This window comes from Panthera uncia, chromosome B1 (assembly GCF_023721935.1).
Source record: "Panthera uncia isolate 11264 chromosome B1, Puncia_PCG_1.0, whole genome shotgun sequence".
Taxonomy (NCBI): domain Eukaryota; kingdom Metazoa; phylum Chordata; class Mammalia; order Carnivora; family Felidae; genus Panthera; species Panthera uncia.
The window spans coordinates 100328525-100341526 of NC_064811.1; the positions used below are offsets into that span (position 1 = coordinate 100328525).

At 40.3% G+C, this 13002-nt stretch overlaps 1 protein-coding gene across 1 annotated transcript in view; it reads right to left on the reverse strand.

Annotated features, from left to right (window-relative positions):
* ANXA5 (annexin A5) overlaps window positions 1-12723 on the reverse strand; it is a 30112-nt gene extending 17389 nt beyond the window's left edge. The window contains exons 1-3 of the mRNA XM_049631118.1: window positions 12565-12723; window positions 12416-12459; window positions 511-592 (exon numbers count right to left, since the gene is read on the reverse strand). Of these exons, the coding sequence (XP_049487075.1) occupies window positions 511-592; window positions 12416-12424 (91 nt within the window). The 5' untranslated portion in view covers window positions 12425-12459; window positions 12565-12723. The remainder of the gene's footprint in view (window positions 1-510; window positions 593-12415; window positions 12460-12564) is intronic.
* Between the last annotated feature and the right edge of the window lie 279 nt (window positions 12724-13002).

The following is a 13002-nucleotide window of genomic DNA, read 5'->3' on the forward strand; positions in this document are numbered from 1 at the left end:
AGTGATGGGGTCAAAGCCAAGTGTGGAGAAGGCAGATCCCCACACACAGACACTAGCGCAGAAGGAGGCTGAGGACGGTGGATGAATTCTGTCTAGAAATCCTCGAGATGAGAGGTTTATTACACGTAGCTAGAGAAGGGTCCAGGGAAAGAGAAGACAATTGAATACAAGAAGCCTGCAGAACCAGACAGCTGATTGGGCAAAGCAAACAAAGACCTGCGGAGCTGACCACTCTCAGGAATATCTGTTTATCTACTTAATCAGCTGCCTTCCAGGTAAACCTGAAAAGTTGAAAAACAAAGGGGCTGGACTTAACTTTCTGTTCAGTTCTAGAGATGGATTATATTGTATATCAGTCATACTATTTTGTTACTTTCACCTATCTTTTCTCTTTCTACACATTTCAGATAAAAATATTCTAAAATTAATCTTATTGTAAATCAGCGACTTTTTGTTTGGAAAAACAAATGTCATGTTTTTTTTTAAGAACAAAAGAAAGGTTGAATTTACCCAGGCCTTTCATGGCCTTCCGAAGAGTTTCTGCATCAGCCCGCTCATCAAATCCAGGGAAGGGAGTCACAGTGCCCTTAACCTGAGACAAGAAACACAGTGATATTATTCATGGCATGACTAATATGACAAAGCAAATGACACACAGAGCAAGCCATTGCTCTACATCATGCTCAGTCTTTAAATAAATTTCCGTTTGATAACCCCATTTGAAATGGGAAGAGGACCACTTCCAGTTTGGATTAGCAGGACCAATTCAGTACATGAGCTATCCCGGCCCACCTGCAATACCATTAATGGGAAGTCTGGCTCCCAAGGCTCTCCTCCCAGGGGCATCGCCCCCAGTGATCAAGCCCCAGTGATACTGCTTGATTCTCAGAGGGCACTTCCTTGCAGGATTCCTTCCGTTAAGTCTCTTGCCACTTTGTTTGAGAAGCATGCTAAACCTGCATTAAAACTTGATGTCCTAACCTAGACACTCAACTCCAAGCAATGTTCTTACTGCATAATTTTAAACCTAGTCCTGTTTCTTTATATTTACTTAGGGATTTTAAGACAACCTGGTAAAGCCTGAAAAGATGTTTGGTAATTCATATGCCAAATCTTTAAATTTATAGCTTTATATATAAAGTATACTGGAAGACATTCTTCAAAAGGTTTCCCATTATACTTACTTTGTCATATGTGTAGTGCTTTTAATCATCAAAATGTTTTAGTATTTTCCCCTCAAAAATTGTAATAGCACTAGTTCTTTACAATCAGAAGGCTTTATGAATACTCAGTCATAGATTTTTATGTTCTGATGAAAGGAGGATGCCACCATTTACTTTTACTAATAAATGTTTTTTAAGTCCTTCAAAACTCCTATTAAGGTTCTATCTAAAACTGAGGAAAAATCAGTTATAAGGGGGAAGGGGTTGAGAATACTTGTCTGGTTTATAATCATGCGTGTTTTATTATGAATGCATGGAAGCACAATCACCTACAAGGAAAAAAATTTCTGACAATTTCACATGGTTCAACATAATTAGAAGGAGCAATAGGTTGAGAGAGAAATTAATCAAGATTTGAGAAAATGGTCCTTCAAAACTGGCATGGATTGGGAAAGCCATATCTCTCAGGTCAAACTGCAGTCTCCCTCTGTTTAGTGGGACCACTTCAAATTGATTATGAAAACACCATCAATATATCATCATAAAAAATTAATAAATACCACAGGTTCTCTCAATGGTGAGAACTTAGGATATACAGATGACTTAGTTCACCAGTCTGTTTATTCATTCACTCGATAACCATTCTTTGAATGTTTTCCACATGCCAAGTATTGTACTAATCACTAGGAAAAAGTGATGATCTCTAAAATCAAAAGGAAATGAAAGGTACATAATTAACAAGTGCAGTTGAGTACACACACACACAGGTTTCATCAGGGTACATATACACATAAAGGAGGGACTGAGCTGGGAAGGATGCAAAGAAATCAGAAAAACTTCCCAAAAAAATGTCTTGAAAGTTGCCTGTGATTTTCCAAGGCAGGTTCAGGAAAGTAGAGAAGTACAGGGAGGTGTAGTCCAGCATGCATGAAAACATGAAAGAATGAAAAAATCTGGTGCTTTGGACACAGGGTTGAGTTTGAACAGACTGCAACAAGAAGTGTTTACATAGATAAACAAATGAGGGGAAGGTCTTGGTGGGGGGTGAGGAGGAGCTGGAAAGCCACTGTAATAAGTGCAGACTTCATCCTGTAGGCAAGGGGAAGTCATAGAGGATCACAGAGGACATCTACATGGGGAAGAACAACATCAATTCTGCACAGTAATATTACTGGGACCGCAGTGGAAACAACAGAATGGACTGTGCGAGAGTGGAGATAGGGACACTATTTTAAAAACAACTAACACAGGAAGAAGATAAGACCTGATCGAAGTAAGGAGCAGTGGAAATGTAAAGGAAAAAGACATGAGAAGGAGCAGTGGACACAGAACAGGATCAAGGCTGAAGGGAACCAATTGCAATGATTCCTTTCTTGGATAGGGAATAGGATCACTGGTTTTACATTTCTCCCCAGTAGGCATACTGGAAGAGAAACAGGCTTTGTCAGTTACCAGGGCACACTGGTGGTAACTGGAGCTGTGTGAGAAGGCTATCACAGAAGCAATATTAGTGGGGTGGAAAGGAGGGCTGGCAGAGAAGGGAAGGTCACCTACAATCACAATGGCAGCTAGTATCTGCTGAGTGTAGCAACGGGTCAAGCACAGTGCTCAGAGCTTCACACGGATCATCTCACTGAAACTTCATTTTACCTTAGAAAGGCTTAAAGAATCAACCAAGGGACCAGGAAGCAAGTACCAGAGCTGGTACTTGAATACAGGCCATGGGACTGGGGGCTACTAATCATGAAGCTGCCTAGCCTCCCAAAGACAAAAAGAAAATCTCCAAAGAGGGTGATGGCATGGAGAAGACAAATGAGAAAAATGTACTAGGAGGAAAGGAAGAAAAGGCAGTGTCCAATACCACAGGGAAGTCAAACGGGTGGTGCGACTGAAAAGGGTTCCCTGGACTTAGTAATGAGGAGGTCTTTGGTGGCAGTAAGAGCCTGATTGGAGAACACTGAAAAGTGAATTGTAAGGCAAAGCATCTCCATGAACTCCAATTTTACAAATGATGGGGTTTTTTTAAACATGCTTTTATATTTTTTTCATGTTTTATTTATTTTTTTTTAATTTTACAACCGAGTTAGCATATAGTGCAACAATGATTTCAGAAGTAGATTCCTTAATGCCCCTTACTCATTTAGCCCATCCCCCCCCACAACCTCTCCAGTAACCGTTTGTTCTCCATATTTAGAAGTCTCTTATGTTTTTCCCCCATCCCTGTTTTTATATTATTTTTGCTTCCCTTCCCTTATGTTCACCTGTTTTGTATCTTAAAGTCCTCATATGAGTGAAGTCATATGATATTTGTCTTTCTCTGACTAATTTCACTTAGCATAATACCCTCTAGTTCCATCCATGTAGTTGCAAATGGCAAGATTTCATTCTTTTTGATTGCTGAGTAATACTCCATTGTATATACATACCACATCTTCCTTATCCATTCATCCATCGATGGACATTTGGGCTCTTTCCATACTTTGGCTATTGTTGATAGTGCTGTTATAAACATTGAGGTGCATGTGCCCCTTCGAAACAGCACACCTGTATCCCTTGGATAAATACCTAGTAGTGCAATTGCTAGGTCATAGGGTATTTCTATTTTTAATTTTTGGAGAAATCTCCATACTGTTAAACAAGCTTTTAAATACTCACTTTAAAAAAAATACTGATCACCTGGGTGGCTCAGTTGCTTAAGCATCTGACTCCTGATTTCAGCTCCGGTCATGATCTCACAGTTTGAGTTCGAGCCCCACATCTGGCTCTGTGCTGACGGCGTGGAGCCTGCTTGGGATTCTTGGTCTTCCTTTCTCTCTGCCCCTCCCTCATTCATATTCTCATTCTCTCTCTGTCTCTCTCTCAAAATAAATAAACATCTAAATAATATTTTATCCAATTTATAGGCTATGAAGTTACTAGTAGATAGGTTAAGAACAGGGGAGACAAAAGAGATTTGCCTTAAAAATACATCTGACCCCTGAGACTGAAGGAAATGAGGTGAAAGATGGAAGGAAGAGGAGTACCCTCAGAATCTCAGCTACTAACTATGAAGAAATAACTGCTGGTTGTATTTTTGAGAGCTTTCTAGAAATTGGGAAACACGTGCTATATTCCACATGATCCGAGTCATTGTCAAAGCTAGCCAAAGCCACGTAGTGGTAGTAACGGACCAGATGTGAGTCAGACATGAGTCACAAGGGCAGAAACGCTTATTGGACATCCTGTCCAAACTCTATCCCTGCCCACACAAAAATGTCTATCCTGAGCAAATGTGACTTTCCATGACTCATATCAGAGGGCTTCTCCTTCTTCCCATTAGTACCCACTGGCCTCCAGTTAAACATTTATACCTTACCCAGGTTAACTCCAACTATAAGTAAGTACTGTTCCCTTCACCCATTCCCCAGCTTGTGCTCAATTACCTTCACTCCCAGCCACCAGTGCCTGATCAAGGAAATTATATATCCTCAGATGATACGTGGCCAACACATATAATTCCCTCTTTTAACTCTCACCTTCAAAATTATCCACTCTTCTAGCTCTATAATTTTGTTGGCTTTTTTGTGCATTTATTCTAAATGAATAAGTTCTTTACCTTCAAAGACTAGGCATGCCAAAATAAAATGAATACAATTAAACCTAAACACAAGTGAAGGGTTGCTTTTCTAGATAGAATTTAAAGAAACAGGAAAACAACACAGAAATAACTTCAAATTTAGGGGCGCCTGGGCGCTTAGTCGGTTGGGCATCCGATTTCAGCTCAGGTCATAATCTCACGGTTCATGGATTCGAGCCCCACACTAGGCTCTGTGCTGACAGCTCAGAGCCAAGAGCCTGCTTCAGATTCTGTGTCTCCTTCTGTCTCTGCCCCTCCTCCACTCACACTCTTTCTGTCTGTCAAAATAAATAAGCGTTTAAAAAAAAAAAAAGAAAGAAAGAAAGAACTTCAAACTTAAGGATGAGAAAACATTCACCTGTCTGGAACATTTTAAACTGAAGCTTTTCTGAAGGCACAGAAGAAAACTTAAAAGCCCTCTTTAAATCTGTCTTCCAGTTCAGGGTTATCAATACTTAATCAAACACCTTACCCAACATTCCACATTAATACTAATTAGGAAGCAAGAAACCATGAAGCACACCACTATAACCGAGCAACTGCTAAGCAGCTGTATAGTAATTTTTAAGTATATTTCTTCTGAGGCTCAGGTTTCACGAAAAGCCCCTGGAGGCCGCCAAGAATGTTGGGGAAAAGGAAAGTCAAATGGCAGAACTCTGCCTTCACTCCCCAGTCAGAGCAGTTCAGGCCTTATCTGATGGACACTGTACAGGCCCATTAATATTTCCTATGATAATGGGTCCCACTGATGAGCAAAGAAAAAAATTAAAAATCACCGTACCAAGAAAGAAATGAGATGAGCAAGAAAAAAGGGAAAAACCAGTATGACAGACATGATTCGGATCTAAAGTGCAAAGTAAAGTAAATATCAGAAGAAAAAAAAAACAAAAACAAAAACAAACTAGAACCTCCAAGAGGTACAAACACAATCGGGGGCCAGAAACAAAATCTCAAGCTCTAATTCTAAGCCTTGCTCCAATTCCATCAAAAAAGGTGAAAGTTCAGGGTGCCTGGGTGGCTCAGTTGTTAAGTGTCCAACTGATGGCACAGAGCCTGCTTGGGATTCTCTTTCTCCCTCTCTCTTCCCCTCCCCTATGTACACATGTGCAAGCACTCTCTCAATAAATAAATACACATTTAACAATAAAAAAAAGTGAAAGTTAAATTCAAAGACTTAAATTCAAATTGGCCTTTGACCATTACCTTTGACCCCTTTCTTAAAATCAAGTGTAAGGGAAAAAAGTATCACTATAAATAGTTTAAGTTATACGCACAGAGGTAGAAAAGAAATTTTCATAACAAAATAAAGGTTTTCAGTATGATTTAGGTTTTTGTTGTTTCTTTAATGCTCCCATGACTATGACTATTTCCCACCTAGATAAGAATGGCTTCCCTTGGCAAATACCAACAAATGGAAAGCTAAACTGTCTGTCAATAATGGTGATGCCTTGAGGTAGCTGAAGTGGGCAAACGCATTAGCTCCCAATGAGTATACGTTTGATTTGGGGTATGTAGGGTTCCATTTTACCTAACTGTTCAACTGGGAATTCTGTGAACAGTACTTGAAAAGCTGTATCACTAACCAATTCATTCACCAATGCTTCAGAAAATAAGCTTATAGATTTTTCATATTAGAGAAGAGTATGCATGGATTCACAACTTTATTTCCTTTTGTATCTAAACAAGGGGCAGAAACCTAATAAACATGGCTGGTCCTACACAAAGGTAGGAAATGTTAGACTCAAACCATTTTTAGTCATAGGAGAGAAATAGTACATAAATAAAAGACCTACAGAAATGAAAGAGGATTTAAAGATCATATATATCCTGCTGTTAACTAGACAGCATCTCCTAAATGTTTTATAAAGAACTCAAATTCAACAAATTCACTACTAACTCCATCTTTTCCCGCACCTCAAACCTGCATTCCTTCCTCAAAGAAAAAGACAAACCACTCAGTGAAGCAAGCCACTCATCTTGACCTGACCAAACCCTTCACCACCTACTACCACCCCACTCATGCACCCAATCTGCCAACTCTCTCCATCAGTCCCCTATCTAAAGCCCCAGCCACTGCCTAGTTTGTCTTTAAGATTTCACTGGGACCATAGCAGCAGATTCCTAAGTGATCTTCCAACATCCAGCTTCTCTCTCATTCCCTCCCTCACCCCCTGAAACACCATGCAGTCTCTGCAGCCCTCAAATGAAACAGCACACTGGCACCAGGGTGATTTTTGTGAAGTGTAAATCTAATCATGGCATGCCCCCACTTACAACTTTTTGACAGCTCTCCTTATCTACAAATGGTTCCTACTCTTTAGCTCTTTCTGGCATCTGTTTCCAAGACAGGGCTCCATGTCCCCACCTGACTGCAGCTTCACTCAAACAATACCATACTGCCTGCTGCTCCTGGCCATGCCAAACTCCTTTACACCCCTAAGCATTTACTTTTGCTGCTGTTGCTTCTACATATAATGCCTTTCCTCCTTGTCCCATCTGACTAATGCTAGCTAGGTAACCTCATTTTTCTCTTCTGTGAAATAGTAATACTTATATCTGAAATAGTATTATGAGCACTAAATAATGCAAACAATGGACTTGGCAATGCATCTGTTATTTCACTAAACTTGCGTTCCATTTCCTCTTTAATTCCCGTGTCTAATGATACCTGGCGCATAGTGGGAACTCAAAACTTTCATACGTTCATGAATGCATGCATGAATAGGAAGTAAAGAGAACAGTTAGGAACAGGTGTTCAAAGAAATGATACCAACTGCAATATGTATTAATTTCCAATAAATCAATTATATATAGGTTTACATATTATATAAACTACTGAATTGAAAGGCTGGGTCCAAAAAAAAACACTTAAAACAAAGGCCTTAGGAGCACAAGTTTTTGTAAAAGATCAACTAATGTGTTTGTGAAGTTTTAGAATAGTATTCAGGTTATTTGAATAAAATTTATTTCAGAAATCGATCTATAATGTAACAATATTGTTATATTTCTACCATTTTATATTTATATTTATATTTCTACCACAGATTGCCTAACTGTCACTAGCTTGCCACCTATAGCCAAGGGGTACCAGATCGAGATAAGGGAATTAAGGTTTGCTGAATCCCAATGAATTGCTCAGTGGCTTGCAAAGCAGCCACGCAGTTTTGGATCTAGTTCCTTCTCAGCATGCAAAATGTAAACAAGATTGCACTCTCAGACAAAGGAATCAGGAACTGAGACACTAACCCAGAGCAGTACAGGTCATAAGTAAACAGGTAATCCTGACCTAGGATCCCAAGAGGGATCACTACAGACAGATTTGATTTTAAGATGAATGGTGGAAAAGATGCAATCAATATCTGATAGACCCCTCTAGCATGAAACTCATCTCAAATCTATTTATTTACATTGATCCTGCTGTTCTTTATAAATTGTCACAGTACAATGATTTCAAACCAAAAAAAAAAAAAATTATAATCAAACCTTGCACAATTTAAATATGTATAGGAGAGAGAACTCTGATGTTCATGAAGTCTCTAGTGAAAAATTATGTAGCCTGATTTTGCTTCATGACATGCCTGCTGCTCTAAATTAATTCTGTATTAACATTATAAATAAAGCTAAGTTCAGATTGGCCAAAATATGTATTTTTAAAGTTGCATTCTCATAAAGAAAATTAGAGATATAAAAGACTTGAATTAAAATGTATTAAATGGATCATTCATCTTTGAAATACATCCAACTCTTGATTTTTTGAAACCAAAGAATATAGAAGTACAGAATGTACTTTTAAGTACCTAAAATAAATTAGAATATCTGTGAAATAATTTGGCTGTAGCTAAATAGTGATATTTTAAAAACCTGCATGAGCAAGTTAAGCAATAAGAAATAGGTCAGCGTCCAGTTTAAGAAACCCACCCCAAGATATGGTTAAGTCAGATTGAGTAAATAACCCTAAAATCTAATTAAAAATTCACATTTATATAATCACAAGCTGACCGTTGCAAAGATGAAAGGATTCAAAAAATATTTTACTATATATAAATAACTCAGGCAATTAACAGCTCTTTGGCCATTCCTTAGTAAATATCTTGAGCTAGCTTATACCCAAATTTAGCATAGAAAAATGTTAGTGGTCCAATAATCATAAAAATTTACTATTTAGCAAGGTTTATTCTAAACATGGAAGTTGTGGTTTTAAGCCACATAAATCCAAAGCCATTCAAATGAATGATTTCAAAGATAATATATATATAATATATATTATATATATATACTAGTCCAGGAACTGTTTACATGCAGGTACATTTGTAATTCAGATTTTTCTTGTATGTCATGGAGAAGATACAGTTAATCATTATGTTACCTTTGAGAAAGCCTGGGAAGCCTCATGTTAGACTCCTTCTCTCCATAGTGACAATCAGTTGGTAGACTCCCACATGTTTCAATGCTAGCGGATGAGGACTAGGACCAGAGAGAGAAGGGCAGAGCTCAAGTGGTGGTTATCCCACAAACACCACCAGCTCTGAATGTATTCACCCAACAAGACAATATAAATCACTTTTTTAAAATTTTTTTAATGTTTATTTATTTTTGAGAGAAAGAGACAGAGTGTGAGTGGGAGAGGAGCAGAGAGAGAGGGAGACACAGAATTGGAAGCAGGTTCCAGGCTCTGAGCTATCAGCACAGAGCCCGACCCAAGATTCGAACTCACGAGCAGTGAGATCATGACCTGAGCCGAAGTCAGACGCCCAACCCACTGAGCCACCCAGGTGCCCCTAAATCACTTTTTATGTAGTTCACAATAGTTGTCATGGCTTTGTTCCCCTAGACTGACATCATCAGGGTAAAATTTAACTAAAATTTTTCATTGATATAAAAATATTAATATAAATATACACAAGAGTATAAAGTATGCCTAATATTTATTTATAGAAAAAAAGAAACTCCAATTATCTATCAAAGATTAATCAATGCTTTCTCATTAAATTCTTAGCAGGACAGTCATACCCAGAAGTTACCTATATAATTGATTTCCTGGATCTCTGTAAACTCTGATTCGCAAGGAGGTGGTCCCAAGGTCAAATAAAAAGACAAAAACACCAGTATGGAAGGTACAGCTTATAAACATGAAGAATAACTGCTGTTGGAGGCGACATTTTAATTCCTCAATAAATAAGAAACAATATTTAAGCATACATTTTAAAGTACTGAAATGTACACCTCTATGTCTCAGGCATCTCATTTCACTACTCTACAGATGGCCACGGAGTAGAGGTCTCTGGCTCCCATAACCACAAGGCAACGAAACTACTACCATAGAAACTGTTTGAAACCTAACACTGAAGCTACTTCAGCCTTCCTACAATTACACTGGGGTCCAAGGGAATTTTTTTTGACAGTAAAAGTGCAATTTCTTATTGTGGGCATTCTGCACACCATCAAATATAAGTATAAAGACAACAAAACGTTATCCTAGTAGTAAACATTTTAACAAAATGCTTTACTTCCATGGTTTCCAAGGATAACTAATAACAAAGTAAGTGCAAAATTCAACACTGTAGCTTTCTTAACACTACTTATAACTTTTACGATGACCAAAAACTGTGGTTTTGACAGAAAACAGTCCTGGTGTTATACTGTGATAGAGATTATGCACATAACTTTGTAATATAAACCACCATTCTCCCAGATTATATATGTATAGCAGCTTTTATACTTTTCATTATTTTAAATTATTAATGTCCACAGTTGGAAAAATGTGTTCCTTTATGCTACCTGGAATCTACATAATTAAAAGGGATTGAGGGGTGCCTGGATGGCTCAGTCAGTTGAGAGTCCGACTTCAGCTCAGGTCATGATCTCCTGGTTGGTCCGTGGGTTCAAGCTCCACGTCAGGCTCTACTGACAGCTCAGAGCCTGGAGCCTCCTTCTGATTCTGTATCTCCCTCTCTCTGCCCCTCCCCCGCTCACACTCTGTCCCTTTCTCAAAAATAAATAAACATTAAAAAAAAAATTTTAAAGGAATTGACTGAAAAACTTCAGACATCACGGGGTAAACTTACAAAAGAGATTCAACAAACAGCCGAATGAGCAAGTATAAAGGGAATTATTCTTTGACGCTTGTTTCATCGCCATTTACATCACCACACCAACAATATCAAGATAAGAAAAATAATTCTCAATGAAGGAAAGTTAGTTCCACATAAAAGTATCCTTTATATGGGGAAGAACCTAAACCAAAGTTTCCACTTGAAGTAACAGGAGACTCAGTTTATTGTAATATTCCTTAAGTGTAATAGAGGAAGTAAGAATGGAAGCACTGTATAAATTAATAAAGTTACCAAGTCATCATAATCCTCCCATTTTTCTCTTGGAAAGAACCGTGAAACCTTATTCAATTTTGATAAGAGTTTTTGGTTTTGTGTTTTAATAAATGAAGAGTATAAAGAGAGGGCTTTGTCTGAGCAAACACTTGTTTAAAAAAATGTTTGAAAAAAAAAAGGGATCTGGGCTCTGACAAGCCAGTTAGATTGTTGAGATCTGTAAAATCAGTTTTGGGGTGGAGTTGTTAGCACTGATATTTTATTCACAAAAAAACTGTCAATTTTTATTCACAAAAGATTGTCAATCTTTTAAAGTTTGCTGTATAAATTAAACTATTTTTTTCTTTCCTACACTTTTTTAATGTGTATTTATTTTTGAGAGAGAGAGAGCAAGAAGAGGGGAAGGGCAGAGAGGAGGAGACAGGATAGGAAGCCTGCTCCCACTGACAGCAGAGAGCCCCACATGAGTCTGCAAGTCACCATCCCCTGAGATCATGACCCCGAGCTGAGCAGGAGTCGGATGCTCAACCTCTTAGCCACCCCTTCCCTGCAATTTTGATAAATGTTAAGAACAGGGGGGAAAAAAAAAAAAGGCTAATAATACTAGGTAATCGAGTTCTGAAACAATCCCAAGGCAAATTCAATTTAGAACTCGTTCCACGAGTTCCTTACTTAAGAAAAGCACCTCTTCTGTTTAATCTTTTGCATGAAAAAAAAAAAAAATCCTACCTACAACTAACAATAAAATTGAGTCGAGCAACTGGAAAAAGCTCACTAGAGTTCTACTGGAAAAACACCAAGGCCCACTCACTGTATTAAAATAATACAGGAAACGGCAGGGAACGGAAAGGGGACGAAAGGAAAGGAAGGAAAAAAAATTAAGGGAAGGGAGGGAGGCAGGCAAAGAAAGAAAGACAAGGAAAGAAAGGCGTTGGGCTCACATGACCGCTACGCGCTGGTTCCTGCTCTGGTTCTAATTTTAGCGGTTCTTTGGATTTGGGAGGGCGCACTTTTACACACTCACTCACGAAAAGGGAGTGCACACAAATCCGGCCACGTCACCCGCGGCAGCGCCCCACCGGCGGCTACCGGGCAGGTTCCGGCGGGCACTCCGCGGAATAAGCCGGGGCACAGCGAAGGGGTCGGGGGGAAGCAACGAGAGAGGAAACAGGAAAGGTGTCCCAGATTTCTCCCAGGCAGATTTCGCTTTCTCCTAAACTTTTTTGGCTTCCAGACGAATTCTACAACTCCCTTGACACAGCTTACGAAGTTGGCAAATGCGAGCGCTGCGCGGGGGCGCAAGGCCCTACCTGTGCCATGGCGACTGCTCAGGTCAGGAAAAGGTGATGCAAACCTGCAAGAGAAGAGAGGCACGGAGGGTTCAGCGAGCCGCAGACCGGCCCTCCCCGCAGCGCGCCTCTCGGGACGGAGCCCCCACTCCGGCTGGGCGAGCACTCACCCAAGCGTGACAGAGGGACCCAAGTGCTCCGAACCTCCGGGAAAGCCGCGGAGCGCGGGGCGGCGGCGCGCAGGGCAGGGCAGGGCAGGGATGCAAGCGCAGTAGGCTCCAAGAAGCTGCTCGCAGCCCAACTCCAAGCAACGGAAACACCACCCGCCCTGCCCCGCCCGCCGCCTGCCACGGGGACCGGGCCCGCCCCTTCCCCGGCCTCACTGCGCCTGCGTGGGGCGCCACTCGTCCCAGTCCTCGCACGCGGGGTGGGGCCGGGCTGCAGCTGCGTTGGAAGCGGCAGGAGGAGGGCTCCCCAAGGGCCGCTGGACCGCCCTGTGTTCGCGGGCGGGAAGGGCCTGGGGACTCTGACCCAGGCTCTGGTTTGGGGGTCGCTGGGATCTTTCTTCTCTCCGTGGCCTCACAGAGCTGCTCAGACAGCGTGGCCGA